Source organism: Vanessa cardui, chromosome 25 (genome assembly GCF_905220365.1).
Source record: "Vanessa cardui chromosome 25, ilVanCard2.1, whole genome shotgun sequence".
Taxonomy (NCBI): Eukaryota; Metazoa; Arthropoda; class Insecta; order Lepidoptera; family Nymphalidae; genus Vanessa; species Vanessa cardui.
The window spans coordinates 8,548,491-8,569,250 of NC_061147.1; the positions used below are offsets into that span (position 1 = coordinate 8,548,491).

General features: G+C 33.7%; 1 protein-coding gene across 1 annotated transcript; it reads right to left on the reverse strand.

The window, feature by feature from the left end:
• Positions 1-373: 373 nt before the first annotated feature.
• LOC124540520 (hepatocyte nuclear factor 6) lies at positions 374-13,982 on the reverse strand. The gene is made up of 4 exons (XM_047118154.1): positions 13,223-13,982; positions 1,935-1,958; positions 1,624-1,730; positions 374-1,175 (listed from the first exon to the last, which is right to left on the reverse strand). The coding sequence occupies exons 1-4, from the start codon at positions 13,932-13,934 to the stop codon at positions 930-932; spliced, it is 1,089 nt and encodes a 362-aa protein (XP_046974110.1). The 5' UTR covers positions 13,935-13,982; the 3' UTR covers positions 374-929.
• Positions 13,983-20,760: the final 6,778 nt, after the last annotated feature.

The window sequence follows — 20,760 nt, forward strand, 5'->3', positions numbered from 1 at the left end:
TTTCACAAATCAATATATATAATAAATTACATTAATTTTCGTCCGATTTCATCGGATATTTCTGCTAAATGCCGCTTTAAGGTCAGAGAATGTCTTTTTTTACATGATTGACCTTTATTATTGCATCTTCTACTAACTATGAAAGCAAAACAATCGTTTGAATCCATTTCAACTGATATGATTATTGGAATACGTCTCCAATCAAAAGATTCGCAATTTTTTGTGTTTGCAACAATTTGAAATACGTCAGAAATTTACCAATAATTACACCATTTTCTTGGCAACAAAAATTCTATAATCACCCTATGATTACAGAAATTGTTATCATCAATACAATGTTGACAACACAAAATTTGCAATGTTTTTAGGAGACGTTTTTTTTTAATTTGTCGACATTTAATAATTGATAGAAACTCTTTACAGACGCACAAATATGCTACAATTTTAAATATATTTATATTATTCGAAGCGTAAACAAGGACGTTGAAACGCATTCAAACGATTAAAATACGCTATAAATAAATAAAACAAAATACATATCGTCCATCTAATACTGAAGAACAACTAAATAGCTATATATGTTTGACTAGAAACATTTATATCGAGAGATCAGTTTGTCTGGACCAACGCCATTGTCACACTAGAGTCCCTTTCTGTACACTTTGAACCGGAAGTTGTCCTACAAACATTCGAATGATCATTGAAATACAAAAATATCTAAAAATATTGATCAAAATTAAATACAATACATCCAAAATTTGACCAAGATCAAAGCAAAATGATCAAAAATAAAGCTTTTTTTTATAAACGTAGTGATATACCTTTGTAACTGAATCTGTTCCTCAATACATATAGTCTGAACATTCGAAATTTGTGACAACTCCTGTTTCTTCTCATAGCACTAACAAATGCTGCTGGGGGATAGGGCGTCACAAAAGGTGGTCGTCGTGGTCATCGTGATCTTCTTCCGACTCGGCTGAATCTAGACTCGGCACGTGGTCTAGGTCCTGGGCCTCGCATTGCTGATCCAGTTCCGTGGAAGGAGCATCATCGTCTTTCCATTTGTCCATTGATCTTCTGCGCGCGTTCATGAAGAAGTTACCGACTGTCGTCGGTTCTAAGCCGAGTTGCCTCGCTATCGTCACTTGCATTTCTTTTGACGGCCTCTTCGTTTCCTGAAATATATTTTAAATTCTTTTAATCCTTTTTGTATCAAATTTGTTTCTCATAATATGTTGCATTCGGACTATAATTGGATAATTGAGGAACTTAAAAATTCAAGAGTTGTTCCGGATTTAATAAAATACAAACTTTAATATATATTTAAGCAAGTAGAATTAAGATAGACCTTTAACCCAATATACGATTGTTTTTTCAAATATTTTAACAATTTTAACAACCCAGAGTATAACTGAATGGAATAGAATAGAAACAACTTAATATAGTTATCAACAAAATACTGATGAAAGTTTGTCTAAGCCTTTGATCACCAGATCAAATGTAAAATTACATATTTATAAACAATTAAGGATTTAGACTACTTTTTACCAAATATTATTGGCGTGGTAAGCGAACCTTTGTAAAATATCGTCGTTGTTTAATTTATTTCTTATTTCAAATTACCTTAAAAATAGCTTGCAGAGTACGCCGCTGGAGATCTGTGAAAACCAAACGCGGCTTCTTCGGGGAAGGCAGTATATCCGAACCCATATCCTCCTTGCGTTTGCAACCTTCAAAGAAAAAAAGGCTATTGAAAAAAACGACATCATTTTCAAATTTCGAATAAGTAATATTTTGCCTTTATCTTAAATATATAAAATCTTCTTTAAAATAAACACGTATTGAATTCGAAAATAATTAAACGAGAAAATATTTATAGAGAAGCCTCACTATTACATAAAGTAAAACAACATAAAACGACATACGATACTCACTGCCTCTCTGCGGGATCTGGGCCGCTGCAACAAACAAAATAATACAATTAGTACACAAATTATTCACATATTTTTAAATATTCTCTAGACCATCTGAAGCCCTTGCAATCTATTGACAACAAACATGCCACTAAACACAGACTACCTAGAAGGATCCTTTCGCAAGCAATGAATTGTGACCACGATACGAGCAAAATCAATTCCGATCACATCCATTGCGAAAGAATACTCAAAAGTAAAATCTAAGGAAACTATTTATATAACTATATCTATTCTGAACTTAAAATATTAACTGTACAATATTTCAATGTCGATCATTTCGTACATGTTTAATTAAAAAAAAAATTACGTGACATTTCGAAACAACAGTCATTTTGATTTTTATACGGTTCATTGACCGTTCGTTATCTCTCAAATTATTGTAAATATGATAAATTCATACCTGGCGACAATGTAAACAACATTAACAAAGGATCTGAAATCTCGCAGGCACCTATAAAATCATATATTTAAAATAAATCTATTGCAGCCCGGGCGCGGGGGGTAAACAAAAAGGAAGGGAGGGGGCAGCGTTAGCAGTCTAACATACATCTTGGCTTCTTCAAGCTAACAAAATACACTTACCTAATGCTAAAAAATATTTTAAAAACTAAAACGGTTTTATTAACTCCCGATTGTATAGACAGTATCGTTGCCTTTCATTGTGTACATTTAGACAATAATAAAAAAAAGAAGCTCCGGGAAGGATACTGCCTATTCAAATAATAAACATCTATAAAGAGCTCTATAAAATTTACACATTTTTATAATTCAAAAAAACAAAAGATAATATATATAATATAACCCATTAAGACATCGCTTCTTCTAAAGGCTTGTCACAAGGCATCTCAATTGTTAAACATATATAACGCTATAATAAATATAGTTTAGAAAATACATACGTATATACGAATATTACCTTTGCAACAAGCTATTCACAGACTTTGTAACCTAATAGAAACCAAGTCCACTGCTACGCAGCCAGGGATCGGGAAGGAGGGAGGATTCAAGGAATTGTTCAACTCAAATCAAATCATCACTTGATTAAACCAGTCGAAACATTTCGTAAAGCTTTCAGTCAGCGCCAACAAAAAGAAAACCAACTAATCATCTATTTCAACGGGAGAAAGTCGACAAAAAGAAAATAAAACAAAAGAGGCCGTTGATAAATCAAATCAATCGATAAAGGATCAAATAGGATCTAAGGGGGGATTTGATGTAATCCTGGGACTCACAAGCATGTAACGTCCCCGGCGGGTTCGTAAGCCGGTGTTTCCCAGGGCGGGGGCCCGGGTGGGTACATGGGGCCCTGGGGCACAGGCGGACCGCCCTGATACTCCCTGGGATAGACCTGCGGCTGCATGTTGTTTACATTGTCGCCTTTTAACGTTTGCTGGTTTGGCGCATCTGGAAAATTATACCTTAATCAATTGCTTCAATGAATTGTATCAATGTTTATATATTTCAAATAACTAAATACATAAGTAATTCTAGAAACAATCGCAAACCTACACTTAATTTAAAAAATACGTGACACTAAGCCCCCTACACGTACCCCTTTCGCCCTTTTTGTTAATTCGTCAATATCATGAGTTATGTAATTGAATATCGATTATTTTTTATCGATTATTGCTGACATGGGATTTTTATCGATTGTAATTTCCGAGGTAAATCGATCAGCTGATAACCCAAGTCGTGTTTCGTTTCTGCTAAACTGAACTATCTCATTTTGTCGCGCAATATAATATTCGAAATTTAAATTGATCGTACTTGTTTAGTAAAAGTGTGGCATAATTTTTTTTCTGTGTCAAATTTTTTATCGTTCGATTTTTAAAAGTTATCAATTCGAAATAAAACAAAATAAAAAAAATTACATGTATAATAATAATAATAAAAGCATAAGATGTCGCTATACCTAAATAACACTAGAACAGTCTACGAGGGGGTCGCTCGATCGATACAGCGGGTGGAGGGCGCGAGGGAGGGCGTGACGTCACGGCAGGGGAAGGAGGGTACCATGTGCTAGCGTTGCCCTCATCTAACGTTTTTAATGTTGTTTTAATCTTCGTGCGCGTGTCAGGAAACGTGTAAATGTGAGGATTTTTCCTTATTTCATTTCGATGTAATTAAACCTATATAATCTAATAATTCATTATGAAATTACTAACCCTATTAAATAATATATCTATATATGATTTAGATTTGTTTCAGTATGAAGATCATTCACGTTAAAGAAATACACGTGAAAACAAAGAAAGAAAAAGTAAATTGCATATAATCTGAAAGCTTTTAGGAATTATAATTTTTTTTTTAATTTAATTTTCAATTATTAAAAATAAGATCAATTAACAGATTACAATTAAGAGTTGTAAGTGAAGTAAATAAAATAATAATAAATTACGCAACACGGCAGGAGCTGGATGCGAATAGCCGAACAAAAACCACAGTGGCGTGCATTTGGAGAGACCTATGTCCAGCAGTGGACAAACGGGCTGATGATGATAATGATGAAATTACAAATTCTACCATCCAAATAATTGGAAGAGCGTGGTCGGAAAATACTTAACCCATCAGTGGGACATTTGCAGGCTGTTAATTTATTATTTAACCTAACTTCTTATAAATATCCTGGATTAGATATAAGATCGCTAGAGTATAGTCAGATGCTATAAAAATAGACTACTTAGATATTCAAACGGTTGGGCCAATCTTTTTGGAACAAACCTGTCTCGTTAGCACGTAGTATAGTATTATGATGATCCTCATTTGAGCTACCAAAGCCTTAATAGATCTCGCATTTCAATCAAGGTCTTTAATAAACTCATTTTTATATATTAAATGTTTCTAACCATCTATTAAGGCGCATATGATCACTTGCTATGTACTCTTCCAAACTATAATCTCTGAGTGATATTTCATTAAAATGGTTGAGAAACGAATAACAACCATTCTTTACTTTCCTATTTATAATATTAGGAAAACCTATAACCATATTATGGTGTTAAGAAAAATGTACTTACTATAGGTACTTAATATAGCTCATTATCCAAGCTCTTACAAACACTTTTGAAATTTACAGGATTATCTATATCAAAATCAAAAATCAAAATCAAAATCAAAATAAACTTTATTCAAGTAGGCTTTTATAAGCACTTTTGAAAAATTCACACATTTAAAAAATACAACGTCATGTTAATTAAATACAATTATTTCAATTAATGTATCCTGCTTGGAAGTCAACAGGTATTAACTCCACGCTTTTTTGTCATCTACAAAATCTTGTATCGAATAGTATGCTTTTTCTACCAATGTATTTTTAACAAACGATTTGAATTTACTAAACGGCAAAGTTAAAAATTTCTGCGGAATTTTATTATAGAAACGGATACCTTGCCCCAAGAAGGATCCATTGACTTTGCGGAGTCGGAAACTTGGCGTTATAAGTTTATCCTTACTTCTAGTGCATATACAATGATTATCACTGATTTTATCAAAGTGATCAATGTTACTGTGAATATACATGATATTGTTGTAAATATATTGCGACGCAACAGTAAGTATTCCTACTCTGTTAAAAACATCCCGAAGAGAGTCTCTAGCTCCAAGATTATAAATAAACCGAATTGCTCTCTTTTGTAAAATAAAGACAGATTTAATATCTGCAGCGTTACCCCAAAGTAATATGCCATATGACATAATACTGTGAAAATAACCAAAATAAACTAAACGAGCGGTATCAATATCAGTTAGTTGTCTAACTTTTCTAACCGCGTATGTTGCGGAGCTGAGTCTTCCTGTTAGGGATGATAAATGAGAAGTCCACTGAAGTCTGGAATCCAATTCTATTCCTAAAAACACAGTAGTATCAGCTACTTCAAGACGGTCACCATTTAAAGATATACTATAATTTTGCTTGCTAACATTAGGTAGGGTAAAAACTACACATTTTGTTTTTTGAGCATTCAAAACTAAATTATTTACTGTAAACCAATTGTGTATCTGTGATAATGCACCGTTCACATCGTCATAGTCATTTTTTTTCCTGTCAACCTTAAAAATCAGCGAAGTATCGTCAGCAATCAACACTATATCACAAATACCCTTAACATAGAAAGGAAGATCATTTATATATACTAGGAATAGAAAGGGACCCAAAATTGAACCTTGTGGAACTCCCATTTTTAACGTAGATCCAGAAGACTTTATTCCATTAATGAAAACTTGCTGGATTCTTTGACTTAAATATGAAGCGATGAGATCAAGAGCTTTACCTTTAACACCGTAATATTTGAGCTTATAAAGAAGCGTTTCGTATTCTACACAATCGAATGCTTCAGATAAATCACAGAATACTCCAATAGCGTTCTGTGATTTCTCCCAAGCATCGTAAATATGTTTGAGAAGCGCAATTCCCGCATCAGTTGTCGAGCGACCTCTTCTAAAACCGAATTGCTCACCATGAAAAATAGCATTTGTACCGAAAAGCTTACTAATCAAATTGATTCTACCGCCAAACAGCAGTACCCAGTATTGATGTATTTAGGTTTGAAGGATCAGTTAGCCAGTGTAGCCCTTGTACCTGACAAGGGACGTAACATCTTATTTCCCAATGTTGGTTCGCTGTCAGGAATGTCATTATCTATAGACGGTGGTGACCATTTACCATCGAGTGACCCATTCGCTCGTCCGCCTATCTTTATCATGAAAATCACTCACACACTCTCACTCTTCGAATCAGAACACTAAAATGAGTGGGTGGTGGCAATTCAATCTCACTCAAAGCTCTACCAAGCAGCTACCACCAGCTACCACCAGTATAAGCGTAAAACGCTTAGGAATAATAGTAGGTAGTAAGGTAAAGTAAAGTAACAGCCTATAAATTTCCCACTGCTGGGCTAATGGCCTCCTCTCCCATTAAGGAGAGGGTTTGGAACATATTCCACCACGCTCTTCCAATGCGGGTTGGTGGAATGCACATGTGGCAGAATTTCAATGAAATTAGACACATGCAGGTTTCCTCACCGCCGAGCACGAGATGAATTATAAACACAAATTAAGCACATATATATAGTGGTGCTTGCCTGGGTTTGAACCCGCAATCATCGGTTAAGATGCACGCGTTCTAACCACTGGGCCATCTCAGCTCTATAGCTTATAGTAGGTAAATCATTGCAAAGGTCATTGCTATTGCTATTCTCATTATTTTTAATACATATATATATCATATCATAAATGTCGAAGTAGCTTTTATCTGTCTATTACGCTTTCAAATCTAAACCACTGATTTGGATGAAATTTTCAAAGAAGCATGTTTGAACAAAGATACAAGAAAGGCCATTGACTACTGTTTTATACCTAAATAAATTAAGCACGCTTCTGATTAAGAAATTATCAAATAACTAGACGATTACAAACAAAAATACTTTCTAAAATTAATTAGATTTAAATTATTTTTGAACCGTATTGATAACATTATTTATATTAAATAAGATGCTACTTTGACTTTTCTTTTCATTATTGTGAATCACGTGATTTATTCTGAAGCTTATGTAAGTGATTGAAGCTCCTTATAGAGGACTTTTGTCAGGAACAGCGAAGTTTTTTTATGGTATTGGTTAGCGGACGAGCATATAGGCCAGCTGATTGTATGTGGTCACCATCACCCATAGACAATGACGCTGTAAGAAATATTAACTATTCCTTACATCGTCAATGTGCCACCAACTATGGGAACTAAGATGTTATGTCCCTTGTGCCTGTAGTTACGTTTAGTGCGTTCTAGCCACTGGGCCATCTCTAATATATTATATACTTGATGAACTTTATCACTCAATATATAAATTGTAACAAAGTGATACAAAGTATTAAATGAGAGCTATAACTGGTAAGTCGTCTATCGTCGTAAAACTCAATATGAGATTGCATTAAAGTAACAACTAAACTTGATTAAAGACTTAAACAAAATAAAGACAAATTCTAGGATAGGTACCACCCACTCATCTGTTATTCTACCGCCAAATAACAGTACTCAGTATTGTTGTGTTCCGGTTTGAAGGGTGAGTGAGCCAGTGTAACTACAGGCACAAGGGACATAACATCTTAGTTCTCAAGGTTGGTGGCACATTGACGATGTAAGGAATAGTGAATATTTCTTACAGCTTTATTGTCTATGGCTGATGGTGACCACTTACCATCAGGTGGCCTATATACTCTTCCGCCAACCTATACCATAAAAAATGGAAATAAATTATGAAAGTCGAATTAAAAAGATCTTTGCTTTAAAAACGTTAAACAATTTGACATCCGCTACAGTGGCCTACTCGTACTTTTACTCGTTCATCAATTAAATACGAGTGGACGAAAATAAATTTTACTGACATTTGAAACACTAGAATATTTTATTAATTGAATATAAATAGTATAGTTCTCTTTGATTCATAAATTCATATCGATTGTTAAAAAAAAAAACATTAATATATCAAGCGTATTATTCAACAAAATATTACAAAGATGATATAAAAGCCTGCAGCAAAAATTGTTGACTTTCAGGCACTATATATAATATGTCATTGTATTTAACTAACATAACGTTTCAAAAATTGGATAAGAGTAACTGCTGAGTTCTTTTGTACAATCAAAATTCCGAAACGGCTAATTTTTATATAGTTATGTAAAACTTGCGACCCACCCCAGCTTCGCACGGGTGCAATGCTGATACTAAATTTACAACGGATTCTTTCTTGTGCCTTTACGACACTGTCACTCTATCTATTGCAAAAAAAGCTTATCAAAATCCGTTGCGTGATTTTAAAGATCCAAGCATACATAGGGATAAACAGCGGTAAGCGACTTTGTTTAATACTATGTATTGATAATGATGACGATTCTAAAGTGCTTATAAAAGCCTACTTGAATATAGTAATGTTTTACATATATAGGTCATATTGATGGTTATGAAAATGTTAAAGTTAGAAAAAGACATTTCCGCAAATGCCTCGTGTCCAATAATAAAAAGGACTGGATTTTACTCTACCATACTTTTCTAATGAAAGTCCATGGATACACATTACACATGTGGCAGCCTCAAGACTCGTACTGCCGAGCATGAGATGAATTATAAACGAGATTGAAACACTTCATAATTAATGGCTTGACAAGGTTTTGATTTCCAGCCATATCTCCTTTATACATATAATAAAGTTGGAGTGTGTTTGTAATATGAAAATAACCTTTTTATTAAATGCTCATGTACATGATATATACACACAAATAACATTTTTTTACATTTTTGTCTGTATGTTCCGGCTAATCTCTGGAACGGCTGGACCGACTTCAACGGAACTTTTACTGGCAGATAGCTGACGTAATATATAATAATAATAAGTAGTAGGTAACTTAGGTTACAAAAATAACTTTTTTGTTCAATTTCATCGCTAAATATGTATAAAAATCTCACTTTCATTTGTGTACTTATCACGTTGACAGATAAAAATGAGAGCAACACGAATAAAAGTAGGTATTTACCAATACGTATCCATCTAAATTCGCAGTTAAGAAACATGGTACAGGTATCTTCATAATAGATGAATTTGCTTGGTGAAAAATATATATTTGAAATTATCTCTTAGTAGCGATTCCTGAAAATAAGAAATAAATTCTAAAATGTTATAAGAGCTTTTTAGAAATACATACTGAAATTATATTTTGGTCTTATGTTGTTTCCTATCAATGAACAGGGCTCTGGTAAAAAATATAAAAAAGTTTGAATGGAATATATTTGGCAATCTTTTACATTTATATACCTACTCTATTATTTATTTACTCTATCCTTGGACCATTAAAAAACATTTTCTTTATTATTTATAATGTCTCTATTTAACCAGGTATCATTAAATGAATAAAAAGAAAAGTTGGAAATCGCACTAGAAATTTCATTTAATCACCCTACAGCATATGTTCGGTTAAATAGGCCTTATGGTAATCAATTACCACTACTTGTAGACATTCGGGCTGTAAATATTACATATTCTTTAAATTACCAATACACCACCTATCTTGGAAACTAAGATGTTATGTTCTTTATGCCCATAGTGACGCTTGCTCACTCATCCTTCAAATCGCAACGGGACTTGAATTAAATCCTTAAAGACAACACGAAAATCCGAGACACTATGAAAGCAAGCCTCTATATATCTTAAACCTTATCCGGAAAAAACAAAACTTTATATGCCCTGCAGAAATAGGAAGATTGCCAAATATATTCCATTCAAACTTTTACTTTTGCCAGAGCCCTGTTCATTGATATAAGACCAAAATATCCTTTACGTATGTATTTCTAAAAAGCTCTTATGACATTTAAGAATTGTGATTTAGAAGATTAAATTAAATATTACCCTGAATGCTCAGTGGTGGACATTTGACAATAATCCTTATTTCAATTTTGGGTAAAGTATATTATGGTATTGTACGTTTAGAACGTTTTTATCCTTGATACCAAATATTTTATTGATAACTCAAAATTGCCATTGAGCGCCAGACAAAATGTCATCAATTAAATATCGACACAAAGATGAGAAAATGGCATGATATATGGTCACCATCGCCAATAGATACCACCCTGTAAGAAATATTAAACATTCTTTACATTCAAATGCGCCACCAAATTTCATGTCTGAGATGCTATGCCTTTCTGTTTTTTACACTGGAACTTACCCTTAAAACCGGACCGGAACAATATTAAGCCGTTTGACGGAAGAATATGATGAGTGGACCTATCTATTGGACCTATCTATCTATATATCCTACGGATTTGGAAACAGACCTACCAACAAGTAAAATGATAGATATATTTACATTTAATATATATAACAGTAACATTAGCTTCATGCCGTTTCCATCGTATATACCATTGTATTGACTTTGCGTGGTCGGAAATTTGATTGTATGTATTTAGTTTACTCTCTCTATGGATATACCAATACTATAAATGCGAAAGTAACTCAGTTTGTTTGTTGTTCTTTCACTAAACCATTGAACTGTATTGTCTACCATCAACAACAGCCTGCAAATTTCCCACTGCTTGGCTAAGGCCTCCTCTCCCCTTAAGGAGAAGGTTTGGAACAAATTCCACCACGCTGTTCCAATACAGCTTGGTCACATGCGTCAGAATTTCTATGAAATTAGGAACATACCGGTTTCCTAACGATGTTTTCCTTCACCGCCGAGCTGGAGATGAATTATAAACACAAATAAAACAAATGAAAATTCAGTGTCGCTTGCCTGGGTTTGAGCCCGTAATCCTCGGTGAAGATGCACGCGTTCTAACCACTGGGCCATCTCGGCTCTATTTACTGTCTACCATCAGATAGTAAATTTCTTCTACCCTTAGAATAAAAGAAACATATCAATATTTTAATTACGAACTCCGAGTAATAAATGGAATAATTGCTTGACCCAATTACTTGAAGTTGTATTTTTATCGTTTGCTACACTCCAGACGCTTGGCGAATTATTGGCGAAAGCCTTCGACAGTCACAACAGTTTCTATTTTGATATGTAAGCAATTATTCTTATAAGACATTGGTGAAAGGAGTTTCTGAAAAATAGTCCTCATGTACCAGATATTCCAAAAGTTATGTAGGTAGTATATTGGTATTGTAATGAATATTTAATATTTCTTTCAATGCCAAATTCTATGAGTGATGCTGACCACTTAGCTAGCGGTGTTCAAATGCCTGGCTGCCCACCTATTTAAAAAAACGCTCTGAATTCAAAAGAACAGTTATCCTACAGGACCAGAGAGAGATCAAGAGCACATAAGACTGTAAAGCTAAGTCCAAGGCCAGTACAACTCTGTTAGTGGGGCAAAAACTCGATGAGATATTACCGGAGATTACAGCCAAACCATTTAGATCCTAAACCAACAAAGCACATTAGACAGAGAAATAATTTAAAAATCAAAAGTCTTTATAAATTGCAAGCACCGTTCATTTATCTCAGAGTCTAAAAACAAATTTAAATTACGGTACGGTTCGAAGATATGCATGTAACTATATACTCAGATGAAAAAGAAAAAAAAAAGATTCACCAAAGGTGAAACACCTTTGTCAAGATTTGTAAGTGTGTAAAAAAGAACAGTTAGAACATCCGCTTTGTCACTTTCCACCTTGCCATGGTTCACGAAAGTTCATACACCCTAAAACTCAATAGCTTTCGAGGGTCTAACGGTGTAAACCGATCCTAACCCCTTTTAATCGTCGTCCCTAACACTGGGAAAATACGCATATTAATTATTCCTAGACAAAGTTAAACATTCTGTTTTTAAATATTATTAAATTAGTACGTTCCAGACAAAACAAACCTAAGCAATCAAAAAAGAATGTATATAAAAAACAAAAAAAAAAACAATCTATAATTCTATTTTTAAAAATACAATCGAATTAATCATCTCTAGACTGGTTTAACGTATTACAAATCACAGACCCTTAAACTTTATCATAGCCCAATAATAAGAATAATATGATTGTATATGGTTTCATAAAAATTTATAACGACCAGCGCACGGTAACAATACAAGCCCTTTGTCCGCCGTTTATTTCCATATATCATTAGTCACGACCCTATTATCACCCGCTTAGAAAACTACAGCCCTATCGTCGTCCCGGTTTCTCCGTCGCGTAGTGACGTACCACGCGGTATCGACCGCGCGCCGCGGCCATCATCGATTGTCGACGAATCGATGCATACAGCTGACGTTCGCGATGTTTGTAAACTTGGCGAATATCGATTTTATTTAAATTTTTAATTTTATGCTTGTTCTCTGTATGTTAGTTAACTGGATACATTGAATCGTCATCGTATGTCCTATGTAATGTTTTTAATCTGATTGTTTTAATAAATAGTGCTAAAATATTTTAACATGTACAATTTCATATTCTTAAAAAAAAATATTTTTTATATTAAAATTAAACGTAACAGGTAAATAATCTTATTACATTTTTACTTTTTTCCTATTTTAAGGGGTCAAACACATTCATTGTAATTCAATAATGATAAATCATAGTATCTATATCCTATAGTTAAATGCTTTAAAGAAAATAAAAACAAACACAAAATAAACTCCTTTCGACGAATTATTTTAAAGGGTTTCTTATAACGCCATTTTACGAAAACATCTTCATATTTTCATAACGTTATCTATTCAGTTACCCGATAAACAAAAATACATATAAAAATCATGCTAAACATACCTGCTAGCCTCAACGCCGACATTCTTTGAAATTCGGGTTCTTGAAGCCATTTCCACATTCGCCTAAACGTCTCCCTGCCAGACTTGAGCTTTGACCAAGGCTTGGGGTTTCGGAGCAGATCACTTAGCGTCCCCTGCGACCGACAAAGCACCCTCTGCGCGAATATTGCCTGAGGGATAGAATACCTCTTCAACTCTCCACTTATCCTTTGAGCTAGCTCCTTTGTATTAATTTCCTCCGTATCATTCTGAGATTGTTGTTGGGCCTGTTCCTCCCTCGCTAGCAGAGCCGCATTCAGATCCAAGCCCGGGCTCGGCAACGGTGGGGTGGGGGACCGCCTTTCAAACGAATTCGGGGACGCACTCCGTCTGCTATATGCCGATTGTGGGGACAAAGGTTCATTATATGGCGCGGGTGATAGGGAGGCATACGATTGCTGTTGCTGGATGACGGTGAATGTACCTCCCGCATGGTATGCAAATTTGTCTGAGACTGTGCTGATCGGAGGTAAAGGCAGCAGCGGCGTTAATGTGGCGTATGACGCTGGCTCGAGTCCTGGGGGTGTAAGTCGGCCGTTGACGGCTGACAGCGGGTGGAAAGCTGCGTCGCCGTCGGGGAGGAGGTCTGCTGGAGACAGTCTGGGTGGCGATACATGGCTTGGTGCCACTATGACGGTTAGAGGCGCGCGGTCGCGAACTCGTGTTTCGTCCATGGCGCGCGGCCGGCGGCGGCGGGGTCGCGCGGGCGACTGGAGCACGCCTGCGCGACGCACCCTTCCGTCCCCTCGGTCCGCCTGCAAACACCCCTACTCTATCACCCTTGCTAACAAACGTCCTATATCCACCACATTTAAACAACCTTGTATCTTATTCAAAGCACGAAAAGTTCCTTTTTTCATTGCCATCTACCGTCCAGTCTGGTTTTATGACGCGAACACTACAATGCACCCTTAACCTACCCTGAGGCGCTTTAACAACTCTATAGCTAACGGTTTATATCGTTTGCAGTCCATTACTGGCAATTGCTTATTTTGTAGACTACGCGTAGTTTTAAAGCGGTAATGTACTAAAAGAAATGACGTCGTACGAGGGTCTGAAGTGTGCTTTCTGTACGATAGTAGACTATGCCCTCGTTTGAGGTACTGTCACTCGGCTACTTGCTACCTCGTGGTGGAACTTCCATAGGAAAACCATCTTATTTAGCTCTGATTCATAGTTAACGATGGAAGTTAAAATACGTATTACTTGATTATACCTACCAAAACATAAATTTGAAAATAGAATTGCACCCATAATTTACTATTTTATGATTTTCCAACTTCAACGCTGGTCTATTGACTCTTAAATATATAGATAAAATAATTAAATATTTAATATATATTCACGATACACTGAAATAAAAGTTACAACCCTAACATATGTGATGAACAATTTATTCCGGATTAATGCGGAATATAGCGAAGTACTAATTCATGACCTAAATTGGTCAACATTCTTATTAAATAATAATACCAGTTATATCATTAACATCTCTACTAACTGTCAAAAAAGAGAAAATTACCCGAAGATTCTTCGCAGTATATTCTAAAATGTCGGTACAACATGCCGATCAAACCTACTTGAATAAAGTATATTTTTATTGTTTCTTTTAATTATACAGCAATGTAATAATTGTTATATTATTTCGTTTATATATAAATGTTTAAATATATGCTGCGGAAATGCTCAAACTTTATGTAACAATTCAATTAAAAAAGATAGTTTGACTCTAAGTTAGTTCAACTATTAAGTAATGCCTTTAAAGTAAAATTCAAGCACCACATTAGACAGTCAAATTGAAGTTGATAGTGTACTCTACATAGGTTCGCTTTCACAAGCACTTATGAACTTACTGTAACTCCTTAGTTTTAACTATTTAAAGTACGGTCTTAGTATTTCTAATTAGAACGGCCAGTAAAAAAATGTGAATTATATACAGTAACATATACATACGTAACACAATTTGAAATTGCAAACCTCTCCGAAAGCAGAGAGCTAAATCCAGTGGATTTATATGTATTTTTTCTTAACTTTCTTCAATCTGAACTATAAAAAAACATTACCTTTTCGCCTTTGAATATTAATCTTTAAAATTGCCGTATTATATTATTGTATATTTCATATGTATATATACTTATCATCATATTCATATTCAGATTACAAGATTATGCAGACGATAAAAAAGCATGGAATTAATACTTGTAGAATTCCAGGCAGGATATATTACATACATATATAATTGTAATTAACTAACATTACTGTATTTTTAAATGTTGAAACTATACAGTATGTATAATAATAATATACATGAATATATACAGTATGTGTAACAATATACAGTAAAAATAACACCTGTAAATCCAAACAAATCGAATTGTATGATTTTCCGAGAGCTTAGCTCACTTGAACTAGACAAATGTTTAAGCACACGTTGCATGAGGATTTGTTGAAGAGAGAAAGCAAATCTGACTCGCTCACACATTTCTAATATCAAATACAACCTATGCACAATTTTATACAATTATTAAAACATATTAACTAAAGATTTCACTATAAAAAAAAATATATATATACTCCTTTCTTTAAACCTCATTTTAAAAATGGAACAATATTTTTTTTGTCTACGATTTTTAAAAAACGAAGCTGATTTTTAGTGTAAACTTATGCGACATTATCATACTCGTTCTCATTGTTCGCTTACCCATTTCACCCATAGAGAACGCATTAGTTACATGGTAAGGTAATCGCACAGACGGGCATACGCCTGACCCCGCTCGACACCTGGCGCGCGACAAAGGGGGCTAGTGTTGTCCCATGTGCTTTTCTAGTATCGATAGCAATATTCTTTACAAATATACTGAAACTCTGTTAAATATCCTACGGCTGGATTTAAGTCTCTTGTTTTGATGAGCCGTGTCAGCCCAATGGTTAGAAAACGTGACACTTAAACGATTATTCTGGAGAATATCACTTAATTCGAATTTTTTACTTCATTAGTATTTATATTTCATTCTCAGTAGTGAAGGAGAACATCGTGAGGAAACCTGCACATGTTGAATGATAATAATCTGCCACATGAATTAGCCACCAACACGAATTATAACACGCGTGATGAAGTAAGCTATAAAATCTTCAACTAAATAAAATAACTTTAGAACATATCACTAATGTGTAATTGTTTATAAACAACATAATATGCATATATTCAAAATATATGTGTGAATATATACCTATATACTGAAATACAAACTTAAAAACTAACAGTTTTTATTTAAACTAAAAAAAAAAAACATCTAACAATAATTATTTGCGCACTAAATTTTAAAGATATGTTCAATATTTCAACTAATGAACAAAATCGCTAGTCAAATACATATTTATCGATATCGATAAAACACCGGTACTCTCATTAAACATAACAAGCAGCCGCCCCTAGACCCTACACCGCGTCCTGCCCGCAGCCAGCGGCCGTAACTTTGTGTTACGTCACGAAGGATATGTTTCGCATATTTCTTTGTTTAAAAAATAACTATTAGATTACATTATAACATATTAATATAAATTATATTATATTATTAATGTAATCCTTTCGATAATTCCTGATATTATGTTAACTTATTGTTCTATATAACGTTGTATAAACGTAAAACTATTAATAGTAACTTAAGTTTTTAAAGCTTAAATCTTATTTTATTTTTCCTTTATTTATTAACCTGGAAATTGTATTAACGTAGTTGTAAGTATTATCCATCTTTCCAATCAAATTATAATTGCTTAGACGGTAGGATTCATTATGTAATGTTTATTTATAATGTGTATAATAGTTTATAATATTATTCCATGTTCTAAATTCGAAAGAATAAATTTAAATATACCTACCCCATTTTTACCGTCCATAAATTTTATTAAATAATCCTCGTGTTAATGTCATATTATTTCATATATAGTTTCATTAATCTAAGTTGCATTCGATAATAAATAACATGAAAGATTAATAAAATAATTTCTGTTACGATTATTTATTCATGTACCTAAGTAATAGAAACTATTTAAAAAAAAAAAAACAAAAACAGAACAAAAGTAAACATGACAATTCAACACCTTTGCTTGTTTAATACATTTGGTTTTCATAAAAAAAAATGCGAAAGACAACCGTTGCGTCCAAAAAAAGTATATTTGCTTTTAAAAAAATTCTAACACAAAGGGTGTTTGAATTTTTAAATTTCGAACCCCATTTTAATTAGCATAGCGCGTGACAGCTGCGCGATCCCACTACAGTGCGTGACGTAACATCGATTTTTTTTTTCATCGATATCGATCGCACACCTGTTCAGCTCGTGCCACACTGTCTTCCGGGTGCGTTGACCCCTTACCACACCATATGGTCTTATTAAAATTTTAAGGATATGAGTTAAAGGGTTTCCTTGTAATAAAAGATTGAATGAAACCTGTATGAAACCAAATGTATTTATGTAGATAAAATATTGTTCTTTTTTGTAGGTATAACTCATAATTGACAACCTATTTCGACCTTAATGTTTATTAATTATATGACAATTATGCTCGAATCCATTAATTGTATATGTTGATAAAGAAAGTGTGTACCGCATAAAAAGTTATTAAGTCAAAAAAAACTTAAAAAATATTTATTCATAAAAAGGTAAGAAAGAATTAAAACAGATTCTAAAACATTTACTATAAGAAAAATCGATCATTGCTATTCTATAATTACCAGTTTATAACTGAAATTTAAAATACATCTAAATTACAGATTAACTATATTTAGGTTTTACATTATAAAACATAGAAATGTTTGGAAGAGTGTGACGCCATTTTGTCAAACTGAATATCTTACCAAATCAATAAATAATTCGTTTTCTCCAGCTCCTGTATTACCTTCGTCCACCATTACAATGTTGATTTTCTTGCCATCGACGAATACATTCACGGTTAATTCCATCATCACCTATAATATCGAAAATTGATAACTACGATCATATCGGAAATTTTACCCTCCGTGTGAACCGTCGCTATGACAACGGGCCACGAATTAGTAGACACCAACACCTTCATTCTATTCCTTTTCCTTACATTTACCAGCATTCATGAAAGAAAGGGATAGATATATGTTTGTCGTTTCGTTTCTAAGCAAGTAACCCCTAGTAAAATCGATATCGCACAAGGCTAGGCGTCGATTATCCGGTCTATTCATTGTCCAAGACCTAACGATCTAACTTGCATATTGGCGTAAGGAATATTCAACTCTAGTGGATTGGTATAAAGCTGATATTCGTGTGTAAGGGCGAGGTTGTTGTGTTGTGTGGTATTGTTTGAATATTTTGTAGGCTCACCGCATGTCACGGCATCGACTATTGATTTTTGCGATCGCTACCGAACGTAACTTCGATTTATTGGACGTTTTCAAACGCAGTTTCACTTTGATTTTATATTTAGGTGTTTATTCTATTATTGTAAAAACTAAGTTTGACTTTAATTACTGTTTGTTTCCAGATAAAATTACATTAATTTAAATGTTTAATATGCCCTTACAATTGACAATTTTATTATTCATTTTTTTATTGAAAAAGTCTTATTAGAAATACTAAATATAATTCGTAATGCATTACTGGGTGTTATATTGGATTAACTATAATCAATCATTTTACAATTAAGTGAAGCTACCACCGGTTCAGAAAGTAGTTACTCTTTTTCATCATTTAAAAAATACAAAATCGAATAGTTAAATACAATTATTTAAATTAATAATGAAAATATTATACGCCTTCTAACATTAGTAGTCACGATAATTATTACTAACAATACGTGGGCCTTGCCTATAATAGATGCTTATTATTAGGTGTACAACCTCATAGACAAAATATAATATTAATTTACGAAAACTTTCTAACAAATTTTCCTGCTAATTACAAGTTTTATTAAACAACACAAACTGGGTTAATAAAAAACAATTAATAATAGTTTTATCAGCATTATAATTAATATAAATATCCTAATTATTATCATAGCATATCCTATAAATATATTGAAACTTTTATGTATGTAAAATAGCAAGATGTAATATTGATTGTATTGTTTTTCCTCCCTAGATCCCTTTAGTGGTTTATTTGTGTTGCGTTCTAGTAACCCACCCTTCTGGGTTATTATTATTAATAAAATAATATTGTGAGGGTGCATACAAAAAGCTCCGACAAAGTGTTAGCTAGACGACCAACACTATGTTTTAGATATATGATATGATGATATGATATATATGAATTCATTCTATATCAGGATAGCGTTTATAGTCTATATATTGTTTTTTTATGGTATATGTTGGAGGACGAGCAAATGGCCCACCTGATGGTAAGTGGTCACCATCACCCATAAACAATGACGCTGTAAGATATATTAACTATTCCTTATATCGTCAATGTACCACCAACCTTGCGAACTAATATGTTATGTCTCTTGTGCCTGTAGTTACACTGGCTCATTCACCCTTCAAACCGGGACACAATAATACTGAGTATTGTTATTTGGCGGTAGGATAACTGATGAGTGGATTGTACCTACCCAGACGGGCTTCCAGAAAGCCCTACCATCAAGAAATATATGTTGATAGGTTGATTTCAAAGGATTACCTAAACTGATTAAGCAATACAGATCTCAGCTGTTTCAACTTTAGGATCATCGGATTGGTTGAATTAAACCAACATAATGTTGTCAATTGTTTTCATATTTAAAAATATATATAAAGATGTACACCGATGATAGAAGTTAATTATTAATGTAGTGCAAATAAATTTATTTAAAAAAAGCAGATAAGTCAGTACTTGTCTTCCACTAATTAGAAGATATCGCCATTTCCAGGTATTTTTCTTTTTACATTGCCATGCCATGCTATTTTAATTATTTCCCTCCTATCTTGTTCATTATATATACTTATGTATCACTTATATATTGTATATGTAATCACTAATACCTACCTATTCATACTGTAGGATATATTAAATATACCACATATCATCATTGCGCCACCAACCTTGAGAATTGTGAAGATAATGTCTTTTGTACCTGAGTACGGACTTATTCGCACTTCACACTCGAACAGACCGATTTCGACAGTTGAATATATTAGTTGTACCAGGTACTACCAAAGGCTTTCAGAAGGCGCTACCACCAAGTCTTCTTCCTAGTCGTTTCCTCATTACTGAGGGGTCGTGACCACCATACGTGTGGCTCTAATGAACACTTCGACCACCAAGTATGCAGTGTCTAATTGACCCCAAGTTTAAATACAGACAGAATTTTCTTATGCTTAATTTGCGTTCATTATTCAAATCATCCATCTCGTTTAAGAAAAACTTCTCAATATTTCGAGTCAAATTCTGCCACTACTGAAATCGATGCAGTGTAATGGATTTTCAACCATATTTAATAGGTGGCTTGCAGTAGTGGCATTTAAGCTATGTTACTAAGCTTGGAATGAGATTCTGATAC

Coding starts and splice junctions, on each gene's coding strand:
- LOC124540520 (XM_047118154.1), bottom strand. CDS start 13,934: ATGGACGAAACACGAGTTCGCGACCGCGCGCCTCTAACCGTCATAGTG. Junction 1,959..13,222: donor GTCGGCGTTGAGGCTAGCAG/GTATGTTTAGCA, acceptor TGTTTGTTGCAG/CGGCCCAGATCCCGCAGAGA. Junction 1,176..1,623: donor CTCTGCAAGCTATTTTTAAG/GTAATTTGAAAT, acceptor AATATATTTCAG/GAAACGAAGAGGCCGTCAAA.